The following is a 17,756-nucleotide window of genomic DNA, read 5'->3' on the forward strand; positions in this document are numbered from 1 at the left end:
GGGGGCGCCTGTGTGGAGAAGGCGAAGTGATTTGTAGCTGATGCTGACAGAAATGCGCTGCTCTCAGGCGCTCAGTGAGACGTCTTTTCGGTTTTTGTGACTGTGAGTCTCTTCCTGTTCTAGGTCTATGGTCGCTGCTGCTTCGCCGGGCAGCAGCGTCCCTACTCCTCGCGTCACGTGACGTCAGAGCGGAAGCGGCCGTGTTTCCAAGGGAGCTGCTTCCGGTGCTGGCTGGGCTGCCTCTCGGTGGGGGGGACGTCGCTGGCGATGCTCGTCCTGTCTTCGCGGAATGTAGCGGCCGGGCTGGTCCGGTACGTGCGCGAGCGGGAGGCCTCGGAGGGCGCGCGGGGTGCCGGGGCCCGGCCGGGGCCGGCGGCGGCCGCTGGAGAAGAGAGGGAGGGAGGGACTGTGCGCGCCGAGGGAGGCCGCGTACAGTCGCCGGTCGCCTCGACGGCCTCTCCCCCTCCGCGGGGCAGCCAGCGCTGCTCTTTGGCCGGGGCGCGTCGGCTGGCGTCCTCCGCCCCGCTGAGGCCCCGTCTGCGGCTCCCTTGTGCCGCCCGCCTCTAATCCCGGGGCTAAGCCGCTTACCTGGCACCAGCCGTCCCACTTGTCTGGGAAGGCCCTGTGCCGGGGCGCCCCCCATCACACGCGCTAGACATATACTCTGTATTATATATATACACTCCCTATATGATCCCTCTCTGTACATACACACTCTCTACACACACACACTATATATACTCTATTTATGCGCGCACATGCTATATATACTCTGTATATCAATTTACATATACACACTCTTCACACTCACACTATATATATATATTCTTTCTCTATATCTATCCATATACACACACACTTTGTGTGCACGCACATTGTATATATGTTTTGAAGACACTCTGACAGCTGCCAAACAGGACAATTCAGCTCTGTGATGAAATACTCACTGGTAATTGTATTATTTCTTGACTGGGAATGGATGGTTTTCTGGGGCTGGGGTGACTGGTTGGATTTTTAGGCAGCAATATTCTGGCATTTGCTCTGTATCTGCTTACCTATTCTCTTCTTTTTTCAACCAGGCTTTAATCCCAGGGTTCTCAAGATAGGCCTGCTTTGAAAAAGAAAGTACATGGCAGTTAAATAATATTTACAAGCCAGTGTTCATGTACATCTGAGCTCATTCTCACATGTATGTTTATGGGTTTGCCATATATGGAAAACCTTGCTGGGTCTGGCCAAAAGCACATCTAAACCAGCTTACTGTTTCCTCCAATAATGCACTTGTTGTCCTTGGGGAGCCTGCAAGTAGGAGAGAAAGGCAGACTTCTCTCCTGCTGCTGCTCTCCTCCAACTGGTGTTCAGAGGCATACTGCCCCTGAATATGGAGACATCACATTAGCTTTAGATAAACCTGGCCTCCGTGAATTTTTCCAATGTCTTTTTATAGCCTTCCAGGCTAGTGACCAAGATGAATTCCACAGCCTAATTATGCACTGTGTGAAGAAGTGCCTCCTTTTGTCTTTTTTAAATCTCCCACCAGTCAGTTTCACTGAATGACCTGGTCTGATATGGGAAAGACAGAAAACATCTTTTAATCTGCATCATGCATAATTATATAAGACTCAAGAATTCCCCTCTTACTTGCCCTTTTTCACACTAAAAAGTCCCAAATTGTGTACCTTTACTTCTTAAGAAAGGTGTTCTAGTTCTCTGATCACTCTCATTGCACTCCATTGCACTTTTCAGCTCTACAATATCCTCCTTAAGGTGTGGTGATCAGGACATAACCAGTTTTTCAAATGTGGCATCATAGTTTTGCATAGGGGTGTTAGAATATTAGTAACATTCTTAGTCTTTTTCCTAATTACCCCAGCGTGAAATTTGGGGTTTCTTCACTGCTGTCACACACTAGGTCAATGTTTTCACTGAGCTGTCCACCACAATCCCAAGATTTCTTTCCTGGTTGTCACCAGCAACTTAGACCCCATGTGAGCTTGATACTGCCCAGCTTGTGTTGACTTCCCCCAGGGATCAGTTCAAAAATTGCTCTGTAACCTTTGATAATAGTGCTCAGAAGGATAATCATGTTCATCTGTTGCTGCAAAACCAATAGAAACTTGTGTGACACCTTAAAGACAAATAACTTCAGCACTGTGCGTTGGTTTTGGTACTTTTGATAGTCTCCAGGGGATGAAAGCTTTTTGTTTGGCCTTACTCTTCTGAGAAGATGTATATAGCCTGACTAGATAATGTGGCTGCATGGGAAGATGTGTTTCTGTCATGTAGCCAACTGACCAGGAAACCTGTACCAGCGAGGTCACTTGGCTAAACTTGTTCATGCTTGAATAGGTGAATTGAGCCCTAGTTGCCAATGTTTAAGCTATTTGTTTGCATCCTGTAGTGCTTCTCTAGTATTGCATGCTCTGATCTACACAATAGAATGTGAAAGTGAAGAGCTGGGGACAGGTGTGTGAAGTCCATGTTGATTCAAAATATGTTGAATCTCTTAAATGAAACTATTTTGCAGCAAAGGTAAAAAAAAAAGTATGAAACCTGAAGCCAACTGAGGCTGTACTCTAATGCACACTTTCCTGAACACAGTGGAACTCACTTCTAAGTAGACATCGATAGGATTGTGTTGAAAGTGAGTTAATGTCTACCTAAAGAAGCCATGTACAGAGATACTGTTTAACTAGAAGACTGCTTTCACTGGGCAGTGGGTGAAGTGACGCAGATGTTGGGCAGTTTTGGAAGAACTGGCAATTCTGGTATTAAATGGCTTGCATTTGCTTCTGGTGTGCAAATATTTGTGGCAAACAACATTCCTAAGGGAACTTTGTGCCTATGTTGTTCTGCTTTTACAAGGGGAATGCAACCTTTCATATGTCCCTGTTGTGTAGTTATAAAGTATTGTTAAGTCTTCATTTCTTCTTAGTTTGCTTTTTACTGTTATAGTCACTGCCTGTAACATTGCAATATGTTGTTCAGTAAGATGTGCTGTTGGTTCCATTTTTCATAATCAGGAAGTTTCTTTAAGGTTATTCTGTGAAACAGGAACCATCTATTACTGAGGTTATGCAAGTCTGCTACTCATTCTGAAATGAAAGGTCAGAACTGTAGTGTCTTCAAGCAAACTTGGTGTTGCCCGAATCTATAATTGGATAGCAAGTTGGTTTGTTTAGAGAGGCATGTAGACTTGTTTGAGACTCAGAAATGTCAGGTTTAGTATTTGTGCTTTGGTTGGGTAGTTACAGCTGTGTATGAAAACAGTATGTAAATTACTGATATAATGCAAGAGTGGAATAATTTAACACTTTAAAAGATTTTTCTTTCTTCATAAGTGCATATAGTGGTTTTTGAATGGAGTGATTGGTCTTATAACAGATTTGACTTATTTGTGCACTGCCTTTCAGGATGAGGCCTCCCAAATGTTTTATGTCCAATTAAACAACTATGTCCAATTATTTTTTTCTTTATTGGGCTGCAGATGTTATAAAAACCTATGGCTACTGCTACTTCTTTGCTTGGTATTTGTAAGTCACAGTAGGGGCTGGGGGCAAAAGATAACATTCCTCACCCTAAATCAAATATTTGGTGGCTTCCTAGTCAAGCCTGTTCTAAATAGTCCCCAGAATAATGACCACCAAGAGAATCTGGGAGCAAGTGACAGTTGTACGGGGCTTGGCTTCTCTGCTGAGCTGCATTAGAATGGCCCCTGGAAGCAGCAGCTTTTTCCTCACACAGCTGCTCTGAACAACAAGTTGGGGGGGGGATTGAAATGGCAACAATTCTCACCCCAGCCCAAATGTTCTTAAAAGTTTATTATTGATGCTTGAAGACTAGTGGACAAACTGTAGAACACAGTGCTATAAATCTCTTATCTTGCCAGTCCTGTACCAGCCAATATAACTTTTTTTTATAGTTATAAAAAAAGAGCGAGTGGGATTTGCAAAACAGCCAAGTCACACGAGAGACCCTCCATTTGAACTAACATTTGATTTCCAGCAATCTCTGGCCCTGCCTATTACTGCTGGCAGAGGAGGGGGCAGCGGCCTTGTGAGCAGATAGCAGACCAGGTTTATTATGGAAACCAAACATGTCTTTGACCCTATCATAAGACAACTGTTGTTGGGAGATCTTCTTTTTGATCTTTTGCTTCATCATTGGAAAACAGGGAAGAGTCATAGGAACACTTGTATTGGTGGTAGAGCAGTGTTCATCAGCCACAAAATAATGAAAGCAGTCTGCCTCACCCAGCCTGCACCTGTGTATTGAACTGCTGGTAAATAGTACATTTTTATCTGAAAGTTGCTATGTAGTATAGTCATCTGCAGGAGTCTGGGCACAGGGCAGAACTCTGAAGAGACTTCCAGCTATTTCAGCAAGATGTGACTATATCTTAAATCTTTAAGTTGTTCAGCCAGTACTTGCCCTTTGACAACTGCAGCTTTTTTCTCTCTGGGCTTCTGTTGTGTCATCTCAGCGCCCCTACTCCATCCAAAAATTTGTTGTCGTAGTCTTTCACCTCATCTTTCTGATCATGTCACACACTCCTCCATAAATCCCTTCACTGGCTTCCTGTCTGCTCCTGGATCTAGCACAGGCTTCTTGACCTTGCACAAAGTTCTCTGTTGCCTTTCTTCTCCTTCTCTGGTTTTGTATTCCATTACACTTCTGTCCATGACCTCGTCCTGTCTTCCACAGAGGGTTATGAAAGAGCCATAGCTCTTTCAAACAACTTTGCCCTTGCTGCCCCATGCCTAGAACTGTGTCCCAGAACTTCTGCCTGATATTTCCTCTCTTGTTCCATCATACCTCCCTCTCAAAACTCACCTCTTTTGTAAATCTTTGGAATAGCCCCCATATCCTATTGCGTTTAAGCATAATTATGTGTACATTAAATCACATTCCCTTGTTTGCCCCGAAACCCCTCCCCTCTTCTATTGTCTCTTGAGCTTCTTTTAAAATTATGAGTTCCTTGGTACAGGGATCTGACCACTTGTCACATAAGTGATAATATCAAAGTACCTATTAAGGAAAAATCTTTCAAAGAAATTTATTTTTCCTGCTCCAAGCTGAAACTTATGTGACAAGAAGCTGACCATAAAGATTAAATCCTCTGTACTGCATATTGTACAGCAGCAGATTTTGAACGGTTGCAAGGAAGCCTAGCATTGCACAGTGAGAAGAGCCTACGGGTTCTTTGGTGGGCAATTATTATCAAAGCAGATCTTGAAGGTACAAAGTATGACAAAAATCTATCTGGGTTGTATTCTATGGTCTTCTCTGTAGTGAGTGTTGGCGAGGAATCTTGAGCTGTGTATGAACTGCGTGCACATCCTAGAATGTGCTCTGTACTCAATTAGGATCATAAGAAAAGGTTTGCTGGATCAGGCTAAAGGCCCAGCTGGTCCAGAATTGTGTTTCTGACAGTGGCTCCCTAGCTGCATTGGAGAGAAATGCTTCTTTCCTGGCATTGCTCTCCTGCAAATGGGATTCAGAGGCATATTGACATTGAACCTGGAGTGTAGTTCATAGCTGTCATAACTAGCAGCCATTGACCTGTTGTCCATGCCTTTGTCCAATCCTCTTTTAAAGCCATTCAAACTAGTTGTCGTCACTATGCATTGTGCTAATGAATGCCACCCTCAGCATTTTGGTCAGGAGTGTGATAGCATCTGTCCAGACAAAATTATTATTTGGATTTGATATTTCCACCCACAATGATTCTGCAGGGGAGTCCGGTGCCCCAGGTTTTCTCCTTTGTTAAATTTTGTTCCACCTTTGACTTGCAGTTGTGGTTGTAGGGGAACATTGGTAATTGCGTGCAAACTCTATTTTTGAATCACACACACATCCTTCTATGGCATGCAGTTTTGAAAAAGACGTTGTGAGAAGGGTACTCATAATTGCTGCATAAATAGTGGACACATATGTTCATGAAGAAGTTATGGCACAAGTCCTATACATATATATGATGGTATGTGGGGGGATATTGTCTGAAAAGAATAATAGAGGCTTAAAGTAAATCATGAAATGAAAATGATGTAGAAATTAGAATAGGAACATTTTCAATAGCCATTCTAAAGGTTTTTAAGAACATAAGAACAACCCCACTGGATCAGGCCATAGGCCCATCTAGTCCAGCTTCCTGTATCTCACAGCGGCCCACCAAATGCCCCAGGGAGCACACCAGATAACAAGAGACCTCATCCTGGTGCCCTCCCTTGCATCTGGCATTCTGATATAACCCATTTCTAAAATCAGGAGGTTGCGCATACACATCATGGCTTGTACCCCATAATGGATTTTTCCTCCAGAAACTTGTCCAATCCCCTTTTAAAGGCGTCTAGGCTAGACGCCAGCACCACATCCTGTGGCAAGTAGTTCCACAGACCAACCACACGCTGAGTAAAGAAATATTTTCTTTTGTCTGTCCTAACCTGCCTAACACTCAATTTTAGTGGATGCCCCCTGGTTCTGGTATTATGTGAGAGTGCAAAGAGCATCTCCCTATCCACTCTGTCCATCCCCTGCATAATTTTGTATGTCTCAATCATGTCCCCCCTCAGGCGTCTCTTTTCTAGGCTGAAGAGGCCCAAACGCCGTAGCCTTTCCTCATAAGGAAGGTGCCCCAGCCCAGTAATCATCTTAGTCGCTCTCTTTTGCACCTTTTCCATTTCCACTATGTCTTTTTTGAGATGCGGCGACCAGAACTGGACACAATACTCCAGGTGTGGCCTTACCATAGATTTGTACAACAGCATTATAATACTAGCCGTTTTGTTCTCAATACCCTTCCTAATGATCCCAAGCATAGAATTGGCCTTCTTCACTGCTGCCGCACATTGGGTCGACACTTTCATGGACCTGTCCACCACCACCCCAAGATCTCTCTCCTGATCTGTCACAGACAGCTCAGAACCCATCAGCCTATATCTAAAGTTTTGATTTTTTGCCCCAATGTGCATGGCTTTACACTTACTGACATTGAAGCGCATCTGCCATTTTGCTGCCCATTCTGCCAGTCTGGAGAGATCCTTCTGGAGCTCCTCACAATCACTTCTGGTCTTCACCACTCGGAAAAGTTTGGTGTCGTCTGCAAACTTAGCCACTTCACTGCTCAACCCTGTCTCCAGGTCATTTATGAAGAGGTTGAAAAGCACCGGTCCCAGGACAGATCCTTGGGGCACACCGCTTTTCACCTCTCTCCATTCTGAAAATTGCCCATTGACACCCACTCTCTGTTTCCTGGCCTCCAACCAGTTCTCAATCCACGAGAGGACCTGTCCTCTAATTCCCTGACTGTGGAGTTTTTTCAGTAGCCTTTGGTGAGGGACCGTGTCAAACGCCTTCTGAAAGTCCAGATATATAATGTCCACGGGTTCTCCCACATCCACATGCCTGTTGACCTTTTCAAAGAATTCTATAAGGTTCGTGAGGCAAGACTTACCCTTACAGAAGCCATGCTGACTCTCCCTCAGCAAGGCCTGTTCATCTATGTGTTTTGAGATCCTATCTTTGATGAGGCATTCCACCATCTTACCCGGTATGGATGTTAGACTGACCAGCCTATAGTTTCCTGGGTCCCCCCTCTTTCCCTTTTTAAAAATAGGCGTGACATTTGCTATCCTCCAATCTTCTGGCACCGTGGCCGTTTTGAGGGACAAGTTGCATACCTTAGTCAAGAGATCAGCAACTTCATTCTTCAATTCCTTAATAACTCTTGGGTGGATGCCATCAGGGCCCAGTGACTTATTGATCTTTAATTTATCAATGAGGTCTGAAACATCTTCTCTTTACCCCTCATCTGACTTTACCTCTCGGTCAGGAGGGGCCGTTCGGGCAGCGGTATCTGCCCGAGGTCTTTTGCCGTGAAGACAGATGCAAAGAACTCATTTAATTTCTCTGCCATCTCTAAGTTATCTCCTCTTTCCCTCCCTCACCATCCAGAGGGCCAACCACTTCTCTGGCGGGTTTCCTGCTTCTAACATATTTGAAGAAGCTTTTATTATTCCCCTTAATGTTGCTGGCCATGCGTTCCTCATAGTTTCGCTTGGCCTCCCGTTTCACCTTCTTACATTTCTTTTGCCACAGTTTATGTTCCTTTTTATTCTCCTCATTAGGGCAAGACTTCCATTTACGGAAGGAAGCTTCCTTGCCCTTCACAGCCTCTCTAACTTGGCTGGTTAGCCATGCGGGCACCCTCCTGGATTTAGTGGAACCCTTCTTTCTTTGCGGTATACACCTCTCAGGGTCAGGGTAATAGTTACATGTGCTCTGGGACAGTGAAACCGCATGGAAGGAAATAATAAGGGAGTCATTTGGGAGTGTCCTGCACCCAAGCAGCACCTCAGCTGCTACTGGTAAATGTCAAACAAGCTTTTCCTGCATTTTTGAACCCTTCTAATCCAAGGACATCCTGTTTCTAGGCTTTGCAGAGCTGGAATGGGAAGTTGGTTGGAGTTGTGAGCCAATATCCTGCAAAGTACATCTTTTCTTCTTAAACCTCAAAGGTAATAAATCTTTTACCCGGTGCCTTTTGTGTATCTCATTCATGCCTAATGTCTGTATTCAAAGTGTTGTCTTCTCAAGTATACTTCTCAAGTATAAACACATTGTTGTTGGTCCATCTCCAGACTAGTTAATTACTTCTTTGCAACTGATGAGCAAATATTGTTGGGGCTTGGTTCAGATCAGAAGATCAGGAGTTCTGAATCTTTCCTGTGTCTGTTAGATCACTGGGAAATTTTACGCCTTCTCTCATCCTGAAAGTGGAAAAAATTAATCTGATGAGAGTTTTAATTAATTTGTCAAATATACAGAATACTATACAGTGGTGCCTCGCATAACGAAATTAATCCGTTCCGCGAGTCCTTTCATTATGCGAGTTTTTTGTTTTGCGAAGCAGTTTTCCCATAGGAATGCATTGAAATTTAATTAATGCGTTCCTATGGGCAAGAAAAGTCAGAACAAAGTCAAATTTGGTTTACAAAGTGTTTATTAAGTGCTCTTTAAAGGCATACATAAGGAAAGAGGATTTCAAAAAGGGGGGGATGCTGAGTGGGGAGCTTGAAGGCTGTAATCCTGTTCACACTTTCCTGGGAGTAAGTACAATGGGACTTACTTCTGAGGAGACACGCACAGGATTGTGCTCTAAGCTGGGGAGGACAGAGCAGGTGCACTCAATTGCTTGCTTTTGCCGTGATCATGGGGGGAAACGTGAAGGAAATGGGGCAGTGAGAGAGTGAATGAGCGATGGGGGGGATGCTGAGTGGGGAGTTTGAAGGCTGTAATCCTGTGCAAACTTTCCTGGGAGCAAGCACAATGGAACTTACTTACATAAAGATCCGCCCCTTACTAGGGTGAATGAGATCATAAACTGACATGAAGATCCGCCCCTTACTAGGGTGAATGGGATCATAAACTGACATGAAGATCCGCCCCTTACTAGGGTGAATGGGATCATAAACTGACATGAAGATCCGCCCCTTACTAGGGTGAATGGGATCATAAACTGGCATGAAGATCCGCCCCTTACTAGGGTGAATGGGATCATAAACTGGCATGAAGATCCCCCCCCTTAAGTCAAACCAAAACAAAACAAAAATTCGTCTTGCGAAGCATGGGTCATAAAAATTTGTTGTGCGAGTTACCAAACTTCGCAAAACGCTTTCGTTCTGCAAGTTTTTCGCTGCGCGGGGCATTCGTTATGCGAGGTACCACCGTAGTTCTAAATTTTGTGATTCCAATATTCTGTTTTACAGTTGTGATTTAGCCCAAAGCTCACCTGTCAGCTTCAGATTAGAAATATCTTGGTGTTGTTGTCAAATCCTGTTCTTTAGTGCACAGATACTTTTATTATATTTCTTTTCCCCATAATCCCTGGGTTCTGTACTCTGCAGTGTTCATCTGTTCTAGTCTGTTATAGCTTGGATCTGAAGCTCTGACCATGCATGGGGTGACATTCCCTCCTTTCCCCTCTCTGTGCTATAGTTCCCTGTGCCATATGGCATATCAATTTTTTCTCATCCTCCAGAGTGTCTTTGTGGGGACGTGCAACTGGTTAGGAACTGGTAACAAAAAAAACACATACACAATGAACAAAAATGCTTTTGCTTTCACAAGTGAAGTGTGGGTCCTTTATTTTCTGTGGCAGTCTCTGAACTGGTGTTTTCTGATTTTTTCCCCCTTAAGAATATAGAACACATGACTTTCCTTCTCTTGTCCATCTTTAGATGAGTCACCTTCAGTAGACTCAAACTAAGGATGAAATGCAGATTTGTTGTACAGTCTTTGGCAATACTTTGAATTCATGGTTTATTTTGATTTCTAGGCGTATCTGTTTATGAGCAGCTTTGGATCCCTAGCACTCTGAAGTCTTATGTGAAGTGTACCATATATTTACAGACAACACTAATCCAGTAGGTTTAGCAACTCTATGTACTTGGATGTAATTCTTTAGCAGCTCAGTTCTGAAAGCTGCCTCAGCATTCTCTTACCAAAAGACATAAGCATCTGGGAAGACTGCTTAAAGCTAGGAAAATTCCCAAAGCAATTTCAGAGTAGCAGGTGAGACTTTACAAATTATGACTCTGGTGAAAAGGTTCCAAGGTTTATCCCATTCATAAACTAATTAAATTAAAAAAAAACTTTTGATTCATATTGTGGCTCATAACTTTTAACAGATTTCTTATTTTCAGTATATCTGCTTACAAAACTGCAGGTGTGTAGCGATATCTTAGCAGGGGCATACACATTGAAGGAATGTACCTTTTAAGATGCTATACTCCAGGGCATATGCATGCATCACCTGTAAACAAACACACAGTACATTTTCTTTAAAGTAATTTGCAGATATTATTGATTAAATCTCATGCAGATAACTAAGATTTCTTTGATAGCATAGCTCTGTTCAGTAATATGGAAAAGAGTATTCAAAAGATTCCAGTATTTGCTTTCCAGATTTTCAGTATTTGCTTCCTTCCAGAAAGGATCAGTGTATATCTAGGAAGAAAAATATTTAGAAGCAAACTGGTATGTAAAATAACTTCTTGTTCTTCTTAGTGAGAATTTCACAAGGGTGCTGGAGAGGACTGCTGCTTGATCTGTTTTTGGAAAAGTCAGGATCTAGTGTCTGCTGACCAGATGTCGTCCCGTAAAGGGTCAGTAACCAGCCAAGGAAATGGACCTCCAAATATTAGCAGAGAGAGGGAAGTTGTGGAGCTGGCGGAACTTGGACCCCTCTTAGAGGAGAAAGGAGAACAGGTGGCAACCAATTCAACTAACGTAAGTAACTTTCTGCCAGAATGTTGTTACAAACCATGTGTGTAGTGGTCTGTGTATTAAAACTACTTTACAGTAATTCCACCAACATGACAAGATTGTTTTTTTGGCAAGTGAAGAATATAAACTTTTTAAAATAATAATGCTTGTATCAGAGTTTAGTTCCAGAGAGATGCATCTGAATAAGTGAGGGGAAAATTTCCAAGCTCTTCTCCTGATCACGTTTCCCAGTGTTTCACTTTGATATTGAGGTTTCTGCCGTATAACCATAAATAGTTTGGAGAATCCTATTAGCGACTTTGTTGTTGTAATCTTTCCCAGAAGATTGGGAGCTCCTGTGATCTTCAGGCTTGATCTTCATCTAGGGATGTGTTGTGGAAACACATGCTGTTCTTCACACCATGGGTCACATAATGCAGCGCATTATTATTTGTATTCTTCAGTGTTCATGAGAGTTATTTTACCCTCACAACAATAATTTGGGGTGGGTTTGGCTGAAAGCTAAGTGATTGAACTGGTGGCATTCATGGTTGAGTGCAGATTTGAACCCAGTCCTCCTAGCCCAGTCTGATATGCTAATATTTTCAATGGACTTTTGGGCATTAAAACACTTGGAGCTAAATGGCATTTGTTTTATGTAGAAGGCGAATATAGGACGAGATGGACTTCTGTGATTACATTTTCATACAACTGAAGTATGCCATTTTCATAATGAAGGGTCTGCTTGAAACAGCACACTTAACAAGGGCTTGTTTGAGAAGCTTCCGCAAAATCTTGTAATGGTGCCAACCTCCTCTCACCTTTTCTTCCCTGGATGACAACTTGCAGAACTGTTTGTTCCTTCAGTGCATTTCAGGATATGTTTTTTTTCCTAGTGGCACCACTTCTTGCAGTTGAGAGCTAGTCTTTCTTCCTTCTGATAATGAAAATGTAGCAGAATAGAGCTTTGAGAAGAACACATTCTATGTTGAAGCCACTGTGATAAGAGGCAAACTTATGAAAAGGAGAGTCTGTCCCTTCTTTTCCTGTCTGGCTGCTAGTTATGCTTCCTGGACTCCAGCCAGGGAGGGAAATTGAGTTGCCAATTTGGGTTGCCCTCTTAGTTGTAAGAAGGAAAAGCCTTTACTTTAATCCTTGCTCTGGATTCAAGTAAATCTGGGATTACTGCTCTGATGGCATTTGACAGTAATGCTATGTGTGCAGGCAGTCTCTGAGGAGTTTCCTTCTGAATGATCATAGTACTGTGGTGGATGTTCTTTTCTACTGCTTTTCTCTTGTATCCTGCTGCCTACTAGGCACTGCCTGCTCTGCTCACACCCCTTCTGTGATGAAGGGTCAGGAAATTTCAAGCTCCTTTTTCTTGAAACTTATGGGGCTTTAACAAACAGAAACACCAGTGAAGCTTTCAGCTCCCTGCAGGATGGTGCCTCTGGTGTGTACTAGGCCTTATGCCCCATTCTAGTCCATGAGCCTGGAACAGTTCCCTCCTCTGTCCCTAATGCTGCTCTTCACAAACACTGAAAGTAGATTACAGACATTGTTACAACATGAGTGCTGGATCTGTTTTTCAGGTTTCCCAGTGTTTTCTCCCCTGTATCCTGGCTTAACAAGCCTTTTTCATTTAGGCTCAAGACCAACCATGCCCAGCAGCCCAGGAGGAAGAGGAGGAGGAAGTGCGGGTGCTGACTCTCCCTTTGCAGGCACATCATGCTATGGAGAAAATGGAAGAATTTGTATACAAGGTAATTGGTTCACAGACTGAACTGTTGTAAGCGATCTGGGCTACTGTTATTTCATCTTCAAAACTAGAAGAGGTTGTGGGTACAATGCATTATATGACTTTCTCTTGATTGGCCACTATTTCTTTCAAGCAAATGGCATAATTCTGAGTAACAATTTCAATTTGGGTGTGATGCCTCATGCAGGTTGAAGCAGGTATGTTGTTACCTGGCTATGGGAACACTCATATCTTGCTGTTTGGGAGATCCTGGCAACAGGCTGATTCCCTTGCCAGGGTTTGGGATGTTTAAGAACTGTAGTGTTTGTCCTTACTTGGTCATGACCAACTGTCTTGGAGGCTTTAATTTCATTTTTTGCCAATTTAAAATAGTGTTAGAACAGGGGTGTCAAACATAAGGCCCGGGGACTGTTGTGGCCCCCAGAAGCTTTTTATCCAGCCCTTGGGCTCTCAGCTGCTGAGGTGTTACAGCTGAAATGGCAGCCCACATGAAAATTGGGCTTTCCCAAATCTTGAAATATGATCAAGATTAGCGTACTTTCTCTTCTGTCATTTGCACTTAATGAGTTTCTATATGAGAACAGGATCTGATTTCTGGCCATTAGCTGCTTAATGATGTCACTTTCTGCTTAATGACATCACTTCCAGCCCTCAGCTGGAGCCCCGAATGCTTACTTCAGCCCTCTGTATGAAACGAGTTTGACACCCCTGTGTTAGAATGATGCTTTGAGGTGGAATTTGCTAGTGAACTAATTGTTGGTTCCATCATACCCAGCCTAATGGCTGACTACAGCTCAATTATATTTGTGATGATCATTGAAGGTGTGATGGGGAACAAAGAGCAGGGACAGGGACACAAATAGGAACCCAGTTGCTCAGCCTTTTAATTTTTAGAATACGGACAACGTGAGTGAATTATGTGGTAGAGGCAAGCAGAGTTCATGTTGCAAATTTGTTTAGAGTTATCTAGGGTTGGCTATGATAGGGGATTATACACTTCACCATATTACACAGGAGAGACTAATGAACTTAAGAAGCTGCCTTATGCCGAGTCAGACTGTGATCCATCTAACTCAGTATTGTTATACTGAGTGGTTCTTCAGGGTTTTTTTTCAGAGTCCTACCTGGAAACACCAGGGATTGTCCTGAGGCTTCTGCAGGCAAGCATGTGCTCTTCCACTGAGCTTACAGTCTCATGCCTGCAACTACATTTAGAAGCTGTTTGTGTGACTTTAGAATAACTGACTGCTCTAGTTCCAGACAGCTATCAGACAATAACTGCCTACATGGTTTGATGCATTACAGGTTTGGGAAGGTCGCTGGAGGGTCATCCCCTATGATGTGCTGCCTGACTGGCTGAAAGATAATGATTACCTGCTGCATGGGCATCGGCCCCCCATGCCATCTTTCAGAGCCTGCTTCAAGAGCATTTTCCGCATACACACCGAGACAGGAAATATCTGGACGCATTTATTAGGTGACTCAACACCTGTATTTCTACAGTAACCTGCCTTTATTTTCCCAACTAGATTTTTGTCCTTCCTGTGGATCATCAGAAATGGCCTCAACTAGAGAGAGGTTACCAGAAAGGGGTAGAATTGTACAAAGTGGTCAAGAGTTATTTTCTCTTAAAGGTTTGGTGGACAAGTTTTACTCTCAGTCTTGGGGTCTTCCATGTTTATAGCTGAGAAATAACTTCTCCCAGCTTGGAATGGCTGGCAAAGGAGGTTGTGTACATATATTCATTACAGTGGAGATATCTGATGCAGCCTCTCCTTTGTTTTTGCTTGTGGCACACAGTCTGGATAATAGACAAAAATATCATAAATGATGCAATCTTGTTTCATCCCCTAGATCTTTGGTAGGCCCACACTTGCAGGAGAAACAGACATTGCATCCTGTAACTAAATTGGGAAGTGGGGCTGTTGGGGAAAGAGAAAGTACCCCAATAAAGAGCATTGGATTTTGTTTGCTGCAGTTGCTGTTTTGGGATTGTGCCATTTGAACTAAATCTTTGAAGCCTGTTCTACCCTCTTGTTTAGTATAATCAAGATGGAGGGATGCATAGTTGTTGTCATATGATTTGTAACTATTACATACAGTATATTAGATCAAAGCACCAGATGCTTAAAGTTTCCCATCTAGAAGCACTGTCGTTTGTTACCATCTCTGTCTACATAAAGATAAAGATTGGTAAAGACAAAAATTGGCTTCATGGAAAAAATGTGCATTGATAAATTGATTTGTGGATAGCTTAAGAATTTAAAACTACGTGTCATCCAGAACTGAGGTTCAAGCCTAGCTTCTGTCATTTGCAATGTAGCTGCCTCCGAAACCAGACTCCATAGAACATACTGATTTTGTCTTCACTTCATCCCCACCCCCACCCCCACCACAAGCACTAGGGTATGTACATTCACAGTAGACTGATCTGTTTCATAGGGGCGATTTGGAGACTTGCTTTTCTTTCCAGGATAACTTCATGGCTTTTTTGTAAATAGTTCTCAGTGTCCTGGAAATAATATGCAAACAGAATTTAAGATGTTTAATGGCTATGTCCTTACTAATTCCAGAAAGTGGCATCATTTTCCATGGGCTTCAGATGGACACTAAGAGAAGAGTAGCTGCTTTGTTGGAGGAAACGCTAGCTAGTAGTTAGGGTGGGTCTTGCAACTGAGCACTCAGCAGCATCTACACGTAGTTGGATTCCAGGAGTATTCATCATAGTAACTTTGCAGCACAATGTTCTTATTCTGGAAAACATTTTTTAGATTTGAATATCCTTAAGTTCTGGTTTCTATAAAATGATGATCAAGTCATTAAATTATATAGTTATAAATGTATAATTTTGCAGTTCTCTTGCCTTGCTAGTATTTATTTAAAATATTTATGCTCTGTCTTCCTTCCCAAGATGCTTAAGCTAACTTTTTAAGTTACTCTCTTCCACTAAAAACTAATTAAGCTATAAAAGAGCAACAGCATAACCATAATGACCAAGTGACTTAGGCCTGCTGTTGACTGCAATTTCAGAATCTAAGTTCCATTCTGAAAAGGTGGGAGTTGCATTTTAATAGTATCACACATCCAATTGCAAGTTTAGAAATGGACTTGTCAAGTTGTACAGAGGAAAACATTTCAAATTACAAAATTACACAGGTGAATCTGTGTAATAGTCATTTAATCTGGAAGGGTTTTACATAATCAAGTGATGATCTTGCTTGTAAAAAGAGTTGAGTGAGGACTTGTGCTTCATCCCTATAGAGACACATTCATTGTAGTTTCAAGGCTTTGTTACACAGATAAATATTTTATTTGCAGTTAGTCACCTGTCTTGGAAGTTGTGAAGCAGGCAGGAGGAAACTAGAAATGAAGAGTTAGGTCCTTTGCTGCAAATCACCTTTCCTAGTGGTTTGGAAAGTAATACAGGACTTTTGGTCCTGTGATAAATAGGCTGATGTAACTCTGTGCTGTGTTTCCACTACAGGATTTGTGTTGTTTCTTGGCCTGGGAATTTTGACCATGCTCAGGCCCAATATGTACTTCATGGCCCCTCTTCAAGAAAAGGTGGTGTTTGGAATGTTCTTCCTTGGAGCAGTGCTGTGCCTCAGCTTTTCTTGGCTTTTCCATACAGTCTACTGTCATTCAGAAAAGGTGTCCCGCACATTTTCCAAGTAAGTCAATTGGAATAAAACATTTGAGAAGAAGCAACTCTTGTTCCAAAATATTGTTTTCTCAGGATACCTCAAAATTGCATAACTGCAAGGCATTTGTATGCTCAGAGTAGCTAAACCAATGTTAGTACTTCAGGTATGATGTTTTTAAATAAACTGGAGTCCCTACCAGAATTTAACAGAAATACCTGATATTGAACAATGTGCTGGTTTCTTGATCAAGGAAACAAATCTCTTTTGAAGTTTCCTGTTTGTTGTCCTCTGAAATGCAGATACTATCAGGGCAAGAATGAAGTACTGTAATTTTAGCACCGTCCTATTTAGGTGGTAGATTGGTGAAACCTGTAAATGGGACAGAAAGCAATAAAGAAAGAATAAAGTTCTTATCCAGTCCTTCTCAATCACCCTTTAGTACTATGGTATGTGCTTAAGCTCTGAGACTAATCTTTAAAGCTTTTCATTGCATACATGAAATGGAAATATGTTTTTAACAAAAAGAATTCTTTTAATTTGACATGGCTGCACAGTCCCAGCCTTGCAAATAAAATCCACATATTTGTCAGTACTTGTGTTCATGAACCAAAGACAAATGTAACTTCGAATCTGAGTGTTTTTCTTAGACTTTTTTCGTGTCTTAAATTCTGGTTAAAAGTTAGCTTGCTAACAGCCAAATCTGTAATAGCTTTTTTCTTGCAATGAAGGAGAATTTCTTCAACAAGATTGCTCCTTCCCCTTATTTCTGACACAAGGCCTGTCAATCAAAAGCTTTCTATGTGCCTCTAAGCAAGCCCTACAAATGTACATCAGGCACACCAAATTTTTCCAGGTTTTGTAATCTGTTTCTTTCATTAATGCTAAGCAAAAAAGTTTCCAACACAACAATCTTGAGGTGGATTAAGGCATGCATCTCTCTTAAGTTTATGAGTCTTTGTCCCTTAGAATTCCTAGAGGGATCATAGTCCATTCCTCACATAGCACCTCCACGTGGACTACATTTACTACAAGTGTTCCTCTGTCAAAAATTCATTAGGCACCAGAAGTGTTCTTTAATACTTGGTATC

General features: G+C 42.3%; 1 protein-coding gene across 2 annotated transcripts in view; it reads left to right on the top strand.

The window, feature by feature from the left end:
• Window positions 1-228: 228 nt before the first annotated feature.
• The window catches only part of ADIPOR1 (adiponectin receptor 1), a 32,009-nt gene continuing 14,481 nt past the window's right edge, over window positions 229-17,756 (top strand). The window contains exons 1-6 of one of the 2 annotated variants that reach the window (XM_066623054.1): window positions 229-311; window positions 8,433-8,516; window positions 11,068-11,289; window positions 12,912-13,028; window positions 14,330-14,501; window positions 16,509-16,695. In XM_066623054.1, the coding sequence (XP_066479151.1) occupies window positions 11,149-11,289; window positions 12,912-13,028; window positions 14,330-14,501; window positions 16,509-16,695 (617 nt within the window). In that variant the 5' untranslated portion in view covers window positions 229-311; window positions 8,433-8,516; window positions 11,068-11,148. The remainder of the gene's footprint in view (window positions 312-8,432; window positions 8,517-11,067; window positions 11,290-12,911; window positions 13,029-14,329; window positions 14,502-16,508; window positions 16,696-17,756) is intronic. The other variant, XM_066623055.1, reaches the window with a different exon arrangement.

The sequence above is a fragment of the Tiliqua scincoides genome, chromosome 4, assembly GCF_035046505.1.
Source record: "Tiliqua scincoides isolate rTilSci1 chromosome 4, rTilSci1.hap2, whole genome shotgun sequence".
NCBI lineage: Eukaryota > Metazoa > Chordata > Lepidosauria > Squamata > Scincidae > Tiliqua > Tiliqua scincoides.